Raw genomic sequence first — 19,344 nt, forward strand, 5'->3', positions numbered from 1 at the left:
CACTTGGCATTTCTGATCTCAGTGTTGGCTGCTGCCCAGCCTGCTCAAATGGTGAAGCTTTCATATAAGGGAACATAAATCAGTTTCAGAAGTGCTTTAGCTGTTGTAAAATGTCTCGATGGGTAGCATTTAAGAGGATCCCGAATGTCTATGTCAATTTTATTGGTTGTTTTTCTTAAATATTGAAAGCTAGAATGTTCTTTTTTTATTTACATTTTATTACTTTATGCCACTATGAGGGAACATTTTTTGTTAAAACTTAGCTCATGTTCATGAACAGTCATTTCTTGACTTTCACAGTTTTTTGCGAGATTCAGAACTCCACTTCCATCGGCAGAGTTGTAGCTGCTGGCAGGAATGCTTGTGGTGTGCTCAAGCCTGAAAAGCTGCCCGGTCTGGGAAGTTAAAGCTGATAACTTCTATTACTTCAGATGCATTTAAACAGGTGGTATGGGTGCCTGGAGATCTGTAGCCAATCCACTTCTGCATTTCTAAGGTCCTTTCCCCAAAGGTGTATATTTGAAGTTTGAAGTAGGCAGTGGGTGACCATCAGCCCTCGTTTAGGCAAGGAGAAGGGGCTGGTGGAGCTAAGTCTTGGGCAAGGGGATATCAGAGGAGGGGGACAAGGTTACAGATCAAAGAGTGTTCTCACTAAAGCGTTCTGCTCTTGCTAATACAAGCAGATAATCTGAGTGAAAAGCAAACTTTTTTGCTTTAGGGAGATGAAAAGAAATTCCCAAGTTATTATGTGAATAAGATCATATCAACAACTTGGTTTTTGCAGAAATTCGCCATTTGTGCAGTAAGATAGCTGAGGAAACATACCTTCAAAGGTGGGACCATAAATTGACTGTCCTTCATCTCCCTTTCCTGTTATGATATCTGCAGTCTTGATAAAAGTAATCATCAGAGACGAGGTTTATCACAAGACATTTATCACAAGGTTGTCAGTGAGCAGCTTAGCTGAGGTCAGGAAGGTGGGGTGCACATCAGCCTGGGAGAACAACTGCATCCATCTTTCTGTTTCACTACGGAAATGTTAGCAGACCTTTGGGAAGACCTCTGCTTCCGTCTCAAGAGGCCCCCTCTGTGTGAACTATTACATGCAGTACATGTAATTGCTGCCCCTCTTAGAATGTCCAGCATCTCCTGCTGGGAGAGCTCTGGCAGTGGCAGCGCTCAGCTGAGGAAGGAGTGCTCTGAAGAAGGTCATCTGTCAGGGAGAGTAGGGTGAGAAGAAGGAAGGATGAAGATGCAGCTGTGATTCTATGGTGAGTTAAGGCCACTAACTTGTCTAAGAAAGGAGATTTGATAAGAGACTCATAAGGCCACTTGGGCATCTCCTTCTCATCCCCAGCAGCTGGCCATCACTGAAGCACATCACCAGGGAGACATACACTCACACCTCACCTCTGAGTTCCAGCATTTTAGAGGGACACCAAAGCCTCCAGGAATTAATTACACACTTAGTGAAGAAGCAGTCATAATATCCACCACAAGTCAAGTGGTCTGTGGTATTTTTATGCCTTTCCTACTTCTAAAACCACAAATCCTGCCAAATGGAATGCACTGGGCAGCATCTTTTGGTGAGGTATGCCCTAAAAGTCTAGATCCTGCTGCTTAGGAAATTCTCTTATCAAGAGTCATCTATCTGTGTCTGACTTGGAGGGTAGCTCAGGCTGAACAGGGAAAGCACCTGGAGAGCCCCATCCTGTTGAGGTTCTCTAAGACTGTTAAATATATTGGGGTGGAAAAGCTCACTTTCAAAATCTGTGGGTGGCACCGAGCTGCGAGAGGCTGCAGCCCTAGGGACAAACAACTTAAGGATGCAAGAGTTACCTTCTTTGTCTCCTGTCACGCAAATTCTACTAAAGGATCTGCAAACTTGCTTGGAAACTTCAGCTTCAGAGCCTATATTTTCAAGGTAAGAAAAAAAGAGTGCTTATAAGCAGTTTAATACCCTCCCTTACCCTGTCCTATTGCAGCTTGTACTTCCCTCACGAACTACAATCTAAGCCACCGTCCAAGCCAGTTACTGCTCTGCACCCCTCATGCCTCCGGTGTAATCCCCGACACTTGCAGAAGTACATGCAAATGGCTCTAAATCCCTGTTTGCAGATGTAGTGGCTGGCTGGTTTTTCTCTGAAGGGCCGCTTCACGAATATTGAATTATACTTGTACTGCCCCCACCCCTTCCTGCCATGTGAGACAGATTTAAGCAAGGAGATATTCAAAGATGTAGGTGAGCATCACGAACTGCATCTTTGCATGCACAGGGAGTCACAGTCCCCTACTGTCCAGGAGACTGGATGCATGGCCTTGAGGCAAGCGAGTGGCTCGGTGAAGGCTGCAGGGTGAATGTTTCCAGTCTTTGTTGCTTGTACTGCTGCCTCAAGAGCACACTGCTATTTAGATACAGGACACCCCTGTCCATCAGCTTAGTCTCATCTCCACGTGGGCTGTAGCACACAAGCGCGACAAGCTGTGGCCTAAAGCCAACCAGGCTGGCCTTAAAGCATAAAGAATTGCCTCTGTTCATCTCATGATCTCCTGTTGCTATTGTTGGGATGGTGGCTGGAAAAAAAAATGGAAGAGAAAACCAAGAGGCACAGATAAACTCTTATAGGCAGGGAGGGCAGAAAGGTTAGGGTTGTGAACCCTGCAGTGGGCTGCATGTTGTGCCTCTGCCACACAGCTGAGCTTCCCAGGGAAAGCCTCCAAAACCCCATGAGGTTTGCAGCTTCCTGCTTTCTTTCTCATTTGAACTGCCAGAGCTACATTCAGGGCTGAGCTGTGATGTGCGCAATATAGAATCATAGAATGATAGAATCAGCCGGGTTGGAAAGGACCTCTGAGATCATCAAGTGCAACCCTTGATCCACTATCACCACAGTGATTACTAGACCATGGCACTGAGTGCCACACCCAGTCTCTTCGTAAATACCTCCAGGGACTGGAATCCACCACCTCCCTGGGCAGCCCATCCCAATGCCTGATTACCCTCTCTGTAAAGAATTTCTTCCTAATATCTAACCTAAATCTCCCCTGGCAGAGCTTGAGACCATGCCCTCTTGTCTTACTGATAGCTGCCTGGGAAAAGAGACCAACGCCCACTTGGCTACAACCTCTTTTCAGGGAGTTGTAGAGAGTGATGAGGTCTCCCCTGACCTTGTACAGCATTGCACAGCTGTAATGTTTCTTGGAGATGTAGGAATAAGTAGGAAAGGATGCTGCAATGCAGACCCCTGCCTCAGGCAGCAGCAAGCCAGTAGTTCATAAAGCCTCAGTTCTGGTGCCTGCAACTGGCAGTGCCAAACGAAAACAGAATCATGAAATTCAGAGTTTTTTATTCCCAAGAGCTGCTGCCAGGAACAGGCATTCCTCTGCTTATTTACTTCCAGTCCACACAGCTCCTCCTGCTCCCAACCTGATGCTGGGGCTGAAGCCCAGGGTAAACCTCTGCCATGCACTTGGCCACATGGAAAGCTGCCCCATCACCGTGACTGCCATGGGCACCTGCCGTGGGCCCATAGCACTCTGGCCACCACGAGTTTGAGTCTGTCAGCAGAGCCTGGCCCCGCAGCAACACTAGACACCAACACACACACACCCCACCCCACATTTCTAAGCACTCCCCAAGCCTAACATAAGCAGGTTTAAATCCTGTCAGAGATCGGGAAATGCTCCAATTTCTGTTTTCTCCTGAAGGAAGGAAAACGAGGTTATGCAGAAAGTGTGTGGCAGAGCAGAGGACTGAAGAACTCTTTCCAGAGCTCATGAGAGATGCTGTCAGTACAGGATCATTTAAAAGAAAGGATGAAGAGCCTGTTGCTAATGGCATCTAAGAGCAAACGCCCAGCAAGAAGTGGTAAGAGAAAGCAAACAAGAGCACTGCTTCCCCGTTACTCTCTCAGCCAGCGGCAAGCTTCTGCCCAAGGATTTCCCGGTATCGTTGTGTTTAATTGCCCTTGGTGTCTCTTCTTCATGTGCATTTCTTTGCTTTTCAGACAAATGTAAAAATCTGGCATCTGCACATTTCTGTGGCAAGGAGATTTACAGCTTAATTACACCCTGTGTAAAGTGTGTGTCTCCTTCTGACGCAGACACTCCTACCCGCAGCTGTATTTGCTGGGCACTGCTGAGACATCATTCCTGCCAGCAGCCCAGGCCGAGCGCGACAGCGCGTGGATGGAGCAGTTCCAGAGGGGTCGCGGCTCCCACAGCAAAGCTTTGTGCCGCCGCGGCAGGTTTGCCCTCTTTAGGCTCATGCAGCACATGCAAAAGCTGCTTTGTGGGACGGCTGTAGGCTCAGCTCAGGTTCCTGTCAGCACGGCTGGGACAGGTCACTTTTCATCTCTGACACAGATTATTATATCTGAAGTTCACTGGGCCTTTTGTAGCATCCTTTTTCTCCTTTTGCGCTACAAAATGTAAATATTAAAACCAGAGCGATCCAGTGAATATGATTTTAAAAAACCCCTGAGATTGATTGATGTCTGCATTTTGTAAATGTGCTTGAATTTATAGACAAATTCTGTTCCTGAAATTTTATTCTGCATATAGATGTGACTGGTTCCTGTTAATATTTTTTCTTTGAAAGAAAAAAAAAGAAAAGTTTTTTATCTTTCATTGATAATTTCTAGGCAAGGAAATTCTTATTGTCATTGTGGGCAAGGAAGGGAATTAACTATAAGCATAGTGCCAATAGTCAACTGATACTCAAAGTCTAAAAGAAAAGCAACAATCAGTCTAAGAAGCCTAACTTTTTTGCACAACAGGACTGTTTTCTGAAAACTTTTGATGGGCTTTTTTAAGAAAAAAAAAGAGCAAGCCAAGAGCCACTAAGAGTTGCTGTCTCTATCTGTTCTGTTTTTTATTTCTCTCCTTTTCTCATCACTTTGTAATTCAGGTACATTAAATTCCATTCAACAGGTTGCCAATTATGAAAATGATATTTATTAAAATCTCAAACTGGATGATTAATACTAATTTTGGACTCTTTCTATTACCATTTATGACAACACGCTATTGTTCTGCAAGCCTGTTCGTACTATGTAGATGATCATAAATGTTTTGCCAGTGATAAGAGTTAGAGGTAAGTTTCCTGCTGGTGCTCTGCTCACCAGCTGTGGTAGATGTGCCATGGTGCCTTCAGTCTGGGGAGAAAAGCAATTGCCACAAAGGAAAAAATGGAAAACATGAGAGACTGTGCAGTACATTTAAACAATGATACTGAAACCCTTTCAAAGATCATGCCGCTAATGGTCTTGGAAACAGAATCACCAATGCAGAGCAGAGTGGGACAATCCCCTCCCTTGACTGGCTGCCGATGCTTTGCCTGATGCCCCCCAGGACATGGCTGGCCCTCCTGGCTGCCAGGGCTCTACTGATTCATATCCAACTTGCCATCCACCAGGACCCCCAGGTCTCTTTCCATGGCACTGCTTTCCAGCCTCTCATTCCCCAGTCTGTACAAATATCCAGAGTTGCCCCATTCCAGGTGCAGAATCCAGCACTTTTCGTTGTTGAACTGCATATGGTTGGTGATTGTCCAGCCCTTTAATTTGTCTCTCTGCAGGGCCTCCCTGCTTTCGAAGGAGTCAACAGCTCCTCTCAGTTTTGTATCATCATTTGAAGTCCTTTGAAAAGTGCCCTTTGAAAAGGGCCTGACATGAGACCTAAGAGCTTTGCTCCTGTGTCATTCTCAGAGGGTTTCCTCACTCTAAACCTCTCCACCTGCTGTGGCTGCAGCTGTTTCAGTTCCTTTCAGATCAAAATAGCATCTGAAAGGGACTGAGAAACAGAACAGAAAAGTAGACTAAATTCATTTTTAAAAAATTTTGACAGAGATCCCCCACGTGAAGATACTAAAGGAGAGCTGCTAGGGGTCACCTAGAGACATCTGGGTAAAGGGCAAGTGAAATCACAGAATCACAGAATGGCTGTGGGCATCCAATCCAACCTCCCAGCTCAAGCAGGGTGATCACAGAGCACATGACACAGGATTGCATACAGATGGTTTTCAAAGAAGTTTCTCCAGTGAGGGTGACTCCACAACTTCTCTGGGCAATCTGCTCAGTGTGGGATCACCTGCACAGTAAAGAAATTCTTGCTCACGTTCAGGTGATGCACTTCCTGTGCATCAGTTTCTGCCTGTTACCTCTTGTCCTATTGCTTGGCACCACCAAGCAGAGCCTGGCTCCATTGACACCCTCCCCTTGGATACTTACATACAAACAACTGCAGTTGTGTTTAGTTGTTTTTAGCATTGCCTTGCTAAAAGATGGATAAAGAATAACGCTGACAGAAATGCCAAATAACTTCCCAGCAAATACCTGGAGAGGGAACATTGTACAACCTGTGTGAAGAAGCTGCTAAACTGCATCAATGGGATGTGATAACTAGTGGGAGGGCCACCAGCATTGTTTCAAGTCCTTGGGCCGCCACCAGTCCTTTCTGAGGGATATTATGCACGGAAATCACAGCTGTTGGATCACCCAGCAGTCAAAGTAAACATCGAAGGAGACGTCTGAAAAGGGGGTCCTACTGCCAGGAAACAAAGGACAGATTCAGCTCCAGAAAGAAGGAAGACCCGTATGAGCTTCATCCTTCAGGTGAAAGGCAGAAAGTGACACCACTTTATCGAGAAATTCAAAGCAAGGCAATTGACGATGACAGAATACTAACTGGGATGTCCACAACACCCTGAAGCTCTCCAGGTGACTGCTGTAATAGCCACGAGGCATGTTACCCTCCAGGGCAAGGAGGATCCAGTGTAGGAGCCGGTTCCCTCAGGGAAGGCATAGACAGTGGGATGTAGTTGAAGGTGTCAGAAAAACTTGAAGTACGGGGTGGGGAGTTTGCTAATTAAAACAAAACTGTTTCTTGCTACTCCAAATATACTTTCAATTGGGTAGGATTACAATATTAGCCAGAAATGAGGAGTAAGTGTAGTACAGTGTGATGCCGGTTCACCTAGAAGATGCCTGGAAGGTTTTTTCCATTTGGAAGAAATTCTTGGGACAGATATGAACAGTAGTCCCTCTGTTGTGGAAAGCCATTTGTTGTTCGCCATGTTTTATAGAGGATCTGAAAAGGGATAGAACATGGAGAACTGCCATAGCTCACAGGACTGCATCTCTGCAAGAAGCATAATCTTTATTGTCTCTAACCAACAGAGGTCCTAAAATCGTAGCTATGCAGAGTATGGCATTACCTCTTCTTCCTCTGCTCTTGGAGAGAACCTGCAGTGCAGTAGGGCTGGGAAAAAGCCTGCATGGCCAGACTTCTGACAGTGTGGAGATAAGCGAACACAGGAAGCACCCTGGACCGCTCCCAGCCTGCTGGGTACGCCTGCTGTGCAAACCAGCCTCCTCCCAGCCACTCCCAAGTCACACTCAGCTCCTCCTGAATGAGGATACTTACAAGTCAAGGAGGCAGCGTGCTGCAGAGATGGAAGACGTGGGGAGACAGGAAAGGTACTGGGCTGTTGTGCTCACAAGGCACTGGGTCAGTGATTAGGAATGAATTCCTTACCAACTTTCAGTTAAGTGGGAAAAGACTGAAAAAACACACATCCCAGCATACTAGGATAGATCTTAGCAAACCGTGACCTTTGTCACAATGACTAAGCAGCTACATTAGTGAAACAAGTCTTTCACAATAAAGAGATGCAAGCAAAACTCTTTTCCTGAACAACTGGCAATATCTGTATCAGGCTCAATGTCCATAACTTTAACCTGTGAACAGGCGTTCCGTTGGAAAGTTTGTGGTGGCATAGGGAGTCATCTCCTTCCTCTTAGACACTAAGAGGTAATTGCTGCACAACCCCTAATAGTGCTTTTTTTTTTAGTCCCTCTGAGCAGAAAGGAAAGCATAAACCAAGTATTTAAATGACCCTTGAAAAGTTCCACCTGCCAGGATGAAGCTTTTCCTATTGGTAGGATAATTTGCTTTCACAGCTCATATGAAATAAATACTCTGATATTCACCTATCAAAAACGAGATGCTGGGCTGGAAGGCCAAGCAGGGGAAATGCGCACACAGTAGTCAGATATGCTCTTCACAGTGTGTTTGCTCTACCTCTTGAGGATTTATTTCAACTTGCACCTTAAGAACCAACCAAAATTTTCAGAAAAAGCCAAGATCTGGTAAACTTGCATTTGAAAAAAAAAAAAAAAAAAAAGAAAAAAAGACAACAGTAAAATCCTATTAGAGTTCAACTACACTGGGCAAGTTAAACATGCAGCAGAAGACACACAGTGGTGTTAATTTCTCAAAAAATTGATCTCTCTGTAGTCCTTTTACCATCCTGCATTTACACCTAAAACCCTAATCTCATTTTAACATACTAACCAGCAAGACAGATTTCTTAAGAAGATTGAATGTATGTTTTTTTTAGTCTGTGTGAGAAAAGGAGAAGTTAAGGTGTTTACTGGCTAAGGAGTAAAGATATTTAGAGAGCTTTTTTGAACAGTTTTTAACGGATGCCTTTTTTTTCCTAAATAGTTCTCAGTGGCAGCTGGACTGAAAAACAAAGCTGAAGGGGTTTCCTTTCAAATGCAAAGCAATTGTAGGCTTGAGCCATAGCCTTAAAAACGCATACAGAAAAAAGGAATAATTTTCATCTATAACAGAAATGCATTCACTAGAAGGGAAGCAAATGGTGTCCAAAAAGCAACATTTGTGATATGAGAGGCCACGCCAGCTTCTCGAGTGCAAGTTACAATATGTGCTGACAGCTTAAGCAATGCAGGGTGCAAGATTAGTCACTGCTGTGCTATTCATAGTTGCTCGTTTCTTCACTGGCAATTCGTAGAAAAACATAAAAAATTCCAAACACAAAACTTCAGTTTTTGTTACAGGGAAAGCATTGAGAAGTCACTGTGTGGTAGCGTCTCATGCGTAACTGTAGCATTGAACTGAATCCTGCAAGGATAACTGCATAATGAACAAAATAAAGTTCAAAAAAAAAACCCAACAAAAAACCCACAACTGAACAGTTGTAACCGGTTTTTAAGCAATTAAGGATTCATAAATATACTGCAGAGAATGAATTCAGTGCAAGCTCCTGTAAACTTATAACCTGACAATGTTTTGGCTGCACGGTACAGTGTTTTAGATAAAACCAGAATCTGTTAGGATGAAACTGACAGAATATTTACTGTAAACTTATACAGTTAATCAGTGAGATTTTCACAGATGTTGTAAAGGCTTTAATGTATTTAGTAATGTGTTCTTACAGCATCAAGACTTCAAGCTTCTCAAGTAGGACTGCAGAATATGCTGGATTGCTTTGGTAGCAGGAAGTACGCAAATTTTATTTCTCCATTCTGAGAGGAAACAGAGTTTTGTTTTGAGATGGGTTTATTTATTTATTTGTTTATTTCTTCTCACTTACTACCTTTTATCATAAAAGTGATCTAGTACTTTGAAAAAATGGAGATACTTACCCAAACTTCTGCAGCATGCAGTCAGGAGCCGGCCAAGTAGTTTAGACTTGAACGAGGAATACTATCCAAAATCTGGATAATTTTGCTTTTATATTCACCTTAATTTTTAGATTTTTCCTTTGTTATAACATAAAACCTCAGTGTAAATCACAAGTATTTTAAAGTTGAAGTGAAAACTGAGCATGTTGTTTTAAGTAATAGTGGCATTTTATCTGGATTTTAACACACCAGTCCACTATCTGAGATGTTACCAAAAGCCAAACTTAGAAACACAAAGCAAGTATTTTGGCAAGACATTTTATTAAGATGTCAAATCTTTTTTGTTAGCAGCCAGTCATTGAAAACCGTCTGTATACATGTAATTTAGTCAACAAAATAGCTGTCCAACTTTAGGCGATGTGCCCAATTTATGTAGCTCAGTAAGCTCTGAAGTGATGCTCTTCGTTGTTTTAAGTTCTCACATAAACAATTACCAGTCTTCACACATATTATAAAGTATGATTACATTCTTCTCTCAAAAGTACAAAAAATAACGCTTTAAATATGCACTGGCTCCTAAGCTTAGACAGAATCCTGTCAGGAGGAGAATTTTGCACTTCAGTAGACAGTGCCTTCAACATCAATAGCTCTTCAAAGTGCTTGGCGAAGTGTGTGAACACTATCCCCACTTAACAGACGATGAAATAAGGCACAGAGGTCAACTACCTTGCCCCCAGTCGCACAGAGACTGGGCGGCAGAACGAACAGAGCAGAATTAGGGCTTTTCAGTTCTCCAGTGTAACCACCACAACCCACTGCCACTATTCAAATGCAATGGCTTAAGCATTTCTGAGGAGCAATACAACTGTACAGCATACAGTGAACAGAAGGGAAGAGCCAGGGCCAGTTAAAGGCTGCAACAGTTTCAACCCAAACCAAACGAATTTGGTAGCCAGTAAATCATAATGCACTTCAGGGAATGATCACATAGAAAATTATACATTAACCTGCAAAGGGAAAGCTCATTAAACATAAGACATATGGTGTTAGCTTTGCAAAAAGTACTGGTTATCATAAGATTGACAGTAGCTCAGGTAATGTTGACATTGTCAGTGGTACTTTCTGACCCACAGATGTCTTAAACACTGTTCTTCTACCAGCAAGGTGCACTTCTCTGGAGAGTCACAGAGAAATGGAAATAAGGAGCCAAATATCTCCTCAGTAGGCATGGATGTGTATCAGGCACAAAACCCCACATTAATCATTTGTGAGGAAAAATGAAAAAAGTCTAAATATAAATAAGGTTAAGAAAACTGAGTCACCCATCTAAAATCACCAAGAAATGCATCCTCAGATAGATTACGCTGCAGAAAAATAACAACAGTACATGTAATCCCTGTCTGGATGAAAAGCATGCTATGGCCTAGCTGTCTGATGGCAAACATGTGTTTCAGAAAGCCTGTCCTTGGGTAGGATGCTCACAAGATGACTCATTTACTGACAGAGACTGCTGATGGGATTCAGAAACATGCACACTTTGATTCTGTTCTTCACTGATTTGATGGGAAGAAACTGTATCCTGGCTAGAGTGAGGCCGTTGACTTGATTCCTGAGCCAGCTGCACACGCTGAGCTGGATGTGAAGATCCTGCTAAGTGGATTTGTTCATTTTGTCCTTGATGAGCATGGAGATGTTCTAGTGCTTCCTTGGAAAGAGTGATTACATGCATTTGTTCAGGCTGGGCAGCCTCTATTTGGTTTGCCATCATACTGATACTTTGGATTTGTTCTGGTTGCTCCTGCTGAGCTGAAAGCAGCAAGTTTTGCAGCTGCTGTGGTGGCTGCGCAAGCAGCGTGAGGTTCGCGGCCTGCTCTGTTGTCATGTTTGGGGCGTCTTCTGCAGTGACAATACTAATGCCTTGATTATGGCTAGGCACGAAGTTGATGTTGTGCACGGCATCTGTAACCAGCAGTTGAATTTCCTGCCCTCCAGAGGTGGCAAGTTGGTACTGCTGCAGCTGCAGTATGTTTCTCACTTCTGGGTGAGTGTTGGTGCTCCGGGCAGCGCTGGCTTCCTGAAACTGCTTTTCCTTGCTGTGAATTTTCAAGTGAGACTTCAGGTTGTCCAGACGAGCAAACTGCAAACTGCATTCTGGACAGGAGAAAGGCTTCTTGCCTGTGTGTAAGATACAGTGTCTTCTCTTAGCACTGGAATCAGAGAAGGATTTTCCACATATACCACAAGAATATGGCTTTTCTCCTCTGCAAAAGGAGAAAATTTGATCTCATTAAAACATTCACTTAGACAGTGTTGCTTTCTGAAACTTGCATCACACTGACAAGGGTAAAAGACAACTAACGCTATTAATGAGACATGATAGATCACAGAGTGACGGGACAATGCTCCAATAACCTTGTTACACTGTGCCTACTGTTCCGCTGTCGCACAAAAATTCACAGTAAAATTTTCACATAACTAATATGGCAGTAAGTACGCTGTCATTGAACAGACACAAAACACCAAAGGACACTCTTACAGTGTCCTGGCACACGAATATTTAGCAGTTCGGTACTTTCAATTGCCTCTTATTTCCTTACATAGATTAAGCACAAATTTTAGTCTTTACCCATCCACCCAAAATGCAAACAAGTTCTGACCATTCTATAATCGAACAAGCACTATATACAGGTTATCAGATTAGAAGTTACATTTTTAAAGAATGTAATGAAAATTAGACATACTCTACCTGTGAATTCTAATGTGAGTCTGAAGTGAACTTTTAGCTGTAAATGATTTGCCACAAATCTCACAAGTGAAGGGCTTCTCACCTATCAAAAAGAAATGTGACATCACTTTTAATAGAGCACTTCTCATCAATATATTGAAAACATTTTATATTTTACCATACACAGTATCAAGTGAGCACTGACAGTTCCTCACATTTCTGACATGGATCAGGACAGATGTCCAAAGCTGAATTAACTCACTTAGTCAAAATGAGGGTATAGCATTTTAAATGTACACCTCTGGCATTTCTCCCCTTTGAAGATAAAGAATTAGGTGATCCAAGCCCTCAGAGCAACCAAAAGCTGTACCTGTGACACAGATGTGGTTGTTCCACATGGAACAGAAATGTTTTGAGAAAGGATGGCCCTGAACCAGTAGGCATTAATGCCAGGATCACATGCAGCACCATGCAGATGAGTAAGCCTGAATTTCCACAGCTGGAAAGTGAATCCGTTATCTTAACAAGTTGGCTGGCTTTCTCTAAGGCTCCATCACACTGGGCCTATGATATTCTGAGAACACCAGTTTGTTTTGGGTTTTTTGTTTGTTTATTTGTTTGGGGTTTTTTTTACTACATTTGGAATTTTTGTGTTTAATTGAGTGGAAGCAGAAAGGCCAATTAAATTATAGGAAGGTTCACAAGAAACAGATACTACCCAACCAAAGCAAATCCTGATTTACACCATAACAAATCCCTGGGATTGTGTTGAGGTTCTTTAAGACACCAGACATCAGAATCCAGATCACCACTGCGGTAATTCATACCATCAGAGCACACTAAACCCAGGGATTTGACAGCAGCCAGTTTCCAAGGAAGCTTCACATTTAGCATAAAACTGCAATGCTTACCTGCCTTCATATGGCTTTGGAGGGCAGGAATAAAGGATGAGACAAGAAGAAACACTTGTCAGAAGGGACCTCTAGTCCTCTAGTCCCAGCCTATTACTGAAAACAGGAGTAACTTCCCACGTAGACTGTATTATTATGGCACTGCTGCCAAAGCAGAACAGGCATATCAGTGTTAACACCTGTCCCCAAAATGCCTTGGAATTTTACTTTTTGCTTCTGAGATGGGACAGATCAATTATTATTTCTGCATAATTAAGACTGGTATCTCGCCTGTCTTTTCTGGAAGCGAAATATTTTGCAAGCGAGTTCCTGCTAGAATTCAGCTTCATCTGTTTTTGCAACTTCCTTTGTGATTATCCTTCTTCTTCTCATTTCCCACACTAAACTCCTTTCCCACTACATTTAGAGAGCTTTATCACCTTCAGCTGCAAAACTGCTGTGTGTGTGTCAATAGTATGCTGGAGACTGAGTTACGTGTTACAACTGCAGACAACATGGGAAAGAATAATTTGATTTTGGGAGGAAACAATTGCCACTGTTTACAGTTATTTTAAAAGACAAAATTATTCGCACATCACCTTATGGACTTACCCTTCAAAGAAAACTATTTTAAGAAGTTTATGCCTTGTTATTACAAGCAGGTAGATCAACATTTTTATCTGTTCTCCAGTCATTCACTACCACCTTGCCCTCTAAAACTTTTAAAATACCTTCTGACACACTTCCTCCCAGCCCACCTCCTCTCAATATCCAGTTTATTATAGTGCAATAAAAAGGTAAATGGAAATAATTATTTTTCTAGTCACAGCCCTTTTCATAAGCACCCATCCCTCACAGACAGGGGTGCCCAACTCATTTAGGACATACACTTTCTGTTACTAATTAGCTTAATGAAAGCCCCATAGATGCTGAAAACAACTCTCCGGACAAACTGAATTCCCAAACTAGGATTTTATCATAGGAGAGCTAACTAGCATTTTCTGCAGTAGGCTTTGTAAAAATGGAGGATAATCCCTCTTCCTGTAATAGGCACTGCTTCTGCTGCTGTAAAACAAGCTTTTTTGTGCTCCTGCATTCTTGACGTCAAATCTCTTCATTAGCAATACAGGCTTCATAAAGTGCAAGTAGAGCACAAGTTCCACAGAAACAACTGTCATTTGCCCAACACGGTTTTGCCTATGTAACTTCAAGAAAAAACAAACCACAAAACCCACAAAAGACAAGGAACAACATTACCTGTATGTGTTCTTAGATGTTTCTTTAACTGAGCTGCATCCATGAATTTGCGACGACACTGGTTACATTCCGGCAGTGAACGGCCTTGTCGCAACAATAAAAAAAGTGTCAGTGCATAAGTGATCCCCTGTATCTCTTCAGTGATCTTTGTTAAAGCACTTTCCTGTAAAATAACCACTTTGATATAATATAGAGATAAAACAAAAGGTGATTCACTGCCTCCTCCCTGTCTTAACTGTCACACTCCTGTTTCTCTATTAAATATTACCATGGGAAAAGAGAGGACTGACAACTGCTCCTGAAGCTTTGTAAATTCTGATTTTCTCCACCACTTCCTGTGTGTGTAACTTCATCTCCAACCTGCTCCAGAAGTGAGGAGGACACTTCCTAAAGCTTGTTTGCCATTACTAGTCCAAAGCAGTGGACAACTACAAGGCAATTTGCACACCAGGCAGCTGACACAATTATTTATATAATTCTTAATTTCGATGCAGCATGGACAGCAGGGCTAAAATAATACAGTTTTATGTCAAATACAGCATAACTAAATTTTAATCATTGTAAGAGGCCTTCTCAATTAATGATTTTTTTACACTAACCGTTTATCTTTTTCCCCCATCCACTGTTATATCAAGATGTGACACATCAGACACTAAATACATCACTGAGGAAGAAGTTTCAGCCTTAGTCAATCTTTGGGAAGACAAATCAGCATGGACTGTAAGCCAGCTCCTCAACCCAAATTTGTTATACCTGTGTGTACTCGATAGTGGCTCTTGAGCTGTCTCTTTTGGCTGAAGTATTTCCCACACTGATCGCATGTGAAAGCCTTCTGCCCTGCAAAGAAAATCACTTATTAAAAAGTAAGCCACGTCCAAAGCAAGTGGAAGAAAATAAATACATAAGCCAGCACACACGAGACAGAGCAGAAATACCTTTTTTCCAGAAAGGCAAATTCTTGGAGCAAAGAGACTACATTTGCCTTGAACTATTTACCTGTATGTAAGCTCATGTGCTCCAGAAGAGAATGCTTTGTTGTCAGAGCCTTACTGCAGACGGTGCACGTGTATGGCCGTTCCCCAGTGTGCATTCGCTCATGGACCTGAAGAGAATGCTTCTGGGAAAAGCCTTTGCCACACTCACTGCACTTAAAAGGACGCTCTCCTGAAAGTAAAAGGTGACATTTTTAGGTATAGATGCATCATTTCTCACTGGATATTCTAAGCTGACAGTGAGATGCATTACAATGCAGTAGCTACAAAAAAATTACTCCTGAGCAGTGGTGAGAAGAATTAAGAGACAAGCTTCAAATAACAATAATTCAGATTATAATTCTGAATTCAGATAATAATTCTTTAACTACTGCCATATAATTCAGTCTTTAAAAAGCAAATTAACTAAACTGCAATCAAGATGAAAAATAAAGGCACTGAGATCTGCTGGCAAGAATAACGCAGCGAACACAGGAGACACACCATAATTTGGATCAGCATACTATTTTGGATAGCTCTTGCTTTAGAAAACAGACAACATTTCAACAACTTGCTCGCATTTAGCACCATCATGAAATCCTAATCCAAAAACAGCAGCCTTTTAATGCCTACCTGTATGACTTCGCTGGTGAATAGCTAAGAAGTGATTATACTTAAATACTTTGCCACAGTCTTTACAGCGAGCTTCAGAACCCGCACGTTTTCTTTTTCCATCGGTTCTCTTTGCCAGTCCTTTTTCATCTTCATCCCCGAGAAGCTTATAATCCTTTAGTTTGACTGATCTCCTTATTCTGCGTTTGCTGTAACGGCTTTGAGTACTCTGTATTCCCTCAGATTTGGGATCATAGTTTTCATCTTTCTCAGCTGAGAGATCAATGGCAGCCTCTGAGCCACACGCAGGTTCAGCTTCTTCTCCATCTTTCCTCACTGAAGCCTGTTCACTGGCAACTGCTTCTTCTGCTGCAGTATCTTGTTTCACAAAATTCTGCTTATTTTGCATGGAGTTGTTCTCTCTCAGCTGCACATCTTCGGCAGAATTTGCTCCCAATTCTTCTTCTTCTTCTTGGACAACCTTGATTTTCCTTGGTCGCCCTCGTTTTCGCTTTGGTGGGTCTTCATTTTTGTTGTCACTTGCAACAACAGCTACAGAGGCTCCACTGTTAGCTGGAGCTGGCAATGCATTACCTGGGCTACAGCTGGCCAGGTAGTCTGTACAGACCCATACCAAGTCAGTAACTTTCAGCAGCTGTGCAGTAGCCAGGATTTGTTCTGTGCTTTTCTCACTGGCACAGAGGCAACCAGTGTAGATGAATTCCAGCAGAACTCCAAAGATGTCTGCAACCATTCCCTCCAACATGTAAACCGACTGTCCTATTTCACCCTCATTTACAAACATCATCGAGAAGTATTCACTGCTGGCAGCCAGCAAGGCTTTATGGGCTCTGAATTGCACATTCTCCACTATCAAAGTAATGTCGCAAAGAAAATCCTTTTTCCTCTGTTCTTCAAAATTAGCTAGAATGATATCTTTGTGAGCTTTGGAGTGGATGATGACCAGTTTCTCAGAACCATCAGGAGATGCTTTTGCCATTTTAATTATGAATACAAAGGAGGTGCCTACAAAAACAGAATAGCTTTAATAAAGACTTATTTTAGCAATCTGCATTACAAGACACCAAATATAATCTGTTTTACTAGTAAGAGTTCAAGAGTTTCTGAAGCAATTCTGAATCCTCCGAACTTTTGAAAAATCAACACTATTGCTGACACAAATTTTCTTCAGAAATTGTTTTTAAATCCTATGAAACGGCTACACACAGTTTCTTTGATCAGAATCACTGCCTATCATTTGTTTATCTCTGATGTACTGAGAACTCTATTATCTAAAAAAATTGCGCCCCGTTCTGAAATCTCCTTTCCTAACTAAAATAATCAGACAAAAAGAATTGTTTGTTCATGGCTTCTTAGTAGAGTACTGGGTTCGCATGGCAAGGTTTTGTTACTGGGGCAGCTACAGGGGTGGCTTTTGTGAGCTGTTAAAAGCTTCTTCCATGTCCTACAGAGACTTCACTACCTGGATCCAGGACGGACTTGCTGCTGGCCAAGGCTGAGCTCATCAGAAACAGTGGTAATGCCTCTGGGATAACAGATTTAAGAAGGGTGAAAAATACCCCCACAACTGAGTTAGAGAGAGGAGTGAGAAACAGCCCTGCAGACACCAAGGTCAGTGAAGGAGGAGGAGGAGGAGGAGGTGTTCCAGGTGCTGGAGCAGAGGTTCCCCTGCAGCCTGTGGTGCACATCATGGTGAAGCAGACTGTCCCGCTGCAGCCCATGGAAAACCCCACACCAAAGCAGGCTGGGACCATTTGGGAAGCTGTATCGGAGCAGGCTCCTGACAGGATCTGTGGTCCTTTGGAGAGAGAAGCCCACACTGGAGGAGATTTCCTGGCAGGGCTTGTGACCTTGTGGGGGACCCACACTGGAGCAGCCTGCTCCTAAAGGACTGCACCCATGGAAGAGACCCACACTGGAGAAGTTTGTGAAGAACTGTAGCCTGTGGGAAGGACTCACTTTGCAGAAGTTTGTGGAAGACTGTCTGCTGTGGGAAGACATGCTGGAGCAGAGGGAGAATATGAGGAGTCCTCTCATTGCAGAGGAAGCAGTGGCAGAGACAATGTGTGATGAACTGACCACAGCCCCCATTCCCCATCCCCTTGCACCACTGGAGGGGGACAAAGCAGAGAAAAGCCTGGAAAGAAGGGAGGAGTGGGGTGACCTGTTTTAAGACTTGGTTTTATTTTTCATTATCTTGGTCTGATTTCATTGATTTCACTCAATAAACTGATTTCTCCAACTCAAGTCTGTTTAGCCTGTGATGGTAATTGCTGACTCATCTCTCCCTGTCCTTATCTTGACCCATGAGCTTTTCATTATATTCTCTGTCCCTGGTCCAGCTCGGGACAGGAGTGATGGAGTGGCTGTAGTGGGCACCTGGCATCTAGCCAGTGTCAACCCACCACACTGGAAACAAAAAAGGTCAACTGCAGTTTCATCATTGCAGATTATTCAGGGATAAGGCTACGAAATCCTGTTACTGATGATAAAACTTCACTCGTATCGGTATGGCAAAACTTCATGACTTCTTCTACCCACTTATGTCATTCTAAAAGTTTCTTTTTCATAACACTCTGCCTACTAAGCTTCAGCCTCAGCCTACAGAGGTAGGCAATAAAAGCAGAAAAACAGCAGCATTTTAAAGCAGTCTTGTCTAAAATAGGGTTGATTATGGTAATTATTAACTATCAATTTGACTTGCTAAGAATTGTAAATTTGCAAAAATTAATAACAAACAAAAAAATTCCACAAATTTCAGAAGAATCCACCAAATGTTATTATGGAAGATATGTGCCCAAAATGTCCAATTTGTAAGGCTCAGCTGAGTCAAAGATAAAACAGATTATATACTTGACATCTTAATTTATACAAGAGTCATATCAAGCACAAATAAATTTGCACATTTGTATTTAGGGAGTGCAGCAGTTTCCATCACCTGAACAAATGCTGCATGAATAACACTACCTACAGATGATACCTAAATGCTACTGCAGTGGTGAAAAACTGATTCTTTAGCCCAAATCATCTACCAAATAGTTCATGGTGGAGTCAAATTGTTTTATCTGGGAGCTTTAATTTCTGGAGGATGTGAGGCTGATGTTTGTTGCTGGAACACCTCAAGGCACAGCTGCAGGTGAGATACAACTCTGCCTTCCCGTGCATTCCAAGAACTCCCAGAGAGCTGCTGCCAACCCTGCCTGCAGGCATACCCTGACACCCACACGTGTCAGATAGGGTAGTGGGTATTTTATGGCTTTCGACTGTAGCGAGTCAATAACTAAGCGATCCCAGGGGAGGCAAGAAACTGGAATGGTTTATTGGACATTCGATCACATCAAAAACTTTGGCGTCGAATCAGGAGGTGACACCATTCATGTTTTGACCGCAAAATCCGAAACACCCGCCTGCCTTTCCTAAAAGCTCCTAACAATTTC

General features: G+C 42.7%; 1 protein-coding gene across 4 annotated transcripts in view; it reads right to left on the bottom strand.

The window, feature by feature from the left end:
- Nucleotides 1–10,682: 10,682 nt before the first annotated feature.
- ZBTB24 (zinc finger and BTB domain containing 24) overlaps nucleotides 10,683–19,344 on the bottom strand; it is an 11,795-nt gene continuing 3,133 nt past the window's right edge. The window contains exons 2-7 of one of the 4 annotated variants that reach the window (XM_027899510.1): nucleotides 15,908–16,912; nucleotides 15,300–15,467; nucleotides 15,057–15,140; nucleotides 14,304–14,387; nucleotides 12,178–12,259; nucleotides 10,683–11,692 (exon numbers count right to left, since the gene is read on the bottom strand). In XM_027899510.1, coding sequence (XP_027755311.1) covers nucleotides 10,882–11,692; nucleotides 12,178–12,259; nucleotides 14,304–14,387; nucleotides 15,057–15,140; nucleotides 15,300–15,467; nucleotides 15,908–16,886 — 2,208 coding nt within the window. In that variant the 5' untranslated portion in view covers nucleotides 16,887–16,912 and the 3' untranslated portion in view covers nucleotides 10,683–10,881. Of the gene's footprint in view, nucleotides 11,693–12,177; nucleotides 12,260–14,303; nucleotides 14,467–15,056; nucleotides 15,141–15,299; nucleotides 15,468–15,907; nucleotides 16,913–19,344 lie in introns of those variants that run through there. The other 3 variants (XR_003572991.1, XR_003572992.1, XR_003572990.1) reach the window with 3 other exon arrangements.

Source organism: Empidonax traillii, unplaced genomic scaffold (genome assembly GCF_003031625.1).
Source record: "Empidonax traillii isolate 1590-97213 ecotype Southwest subspecies unplaced genomic scaffold, ASM303162v1 scaffold673:size468873, whole genome shotgun sequence".
NCBI lineage: Eukaryota > Metazoa > Chordata > Aves > Passeriformes > Tyrannidae > Empidonax > Empidonax traillii.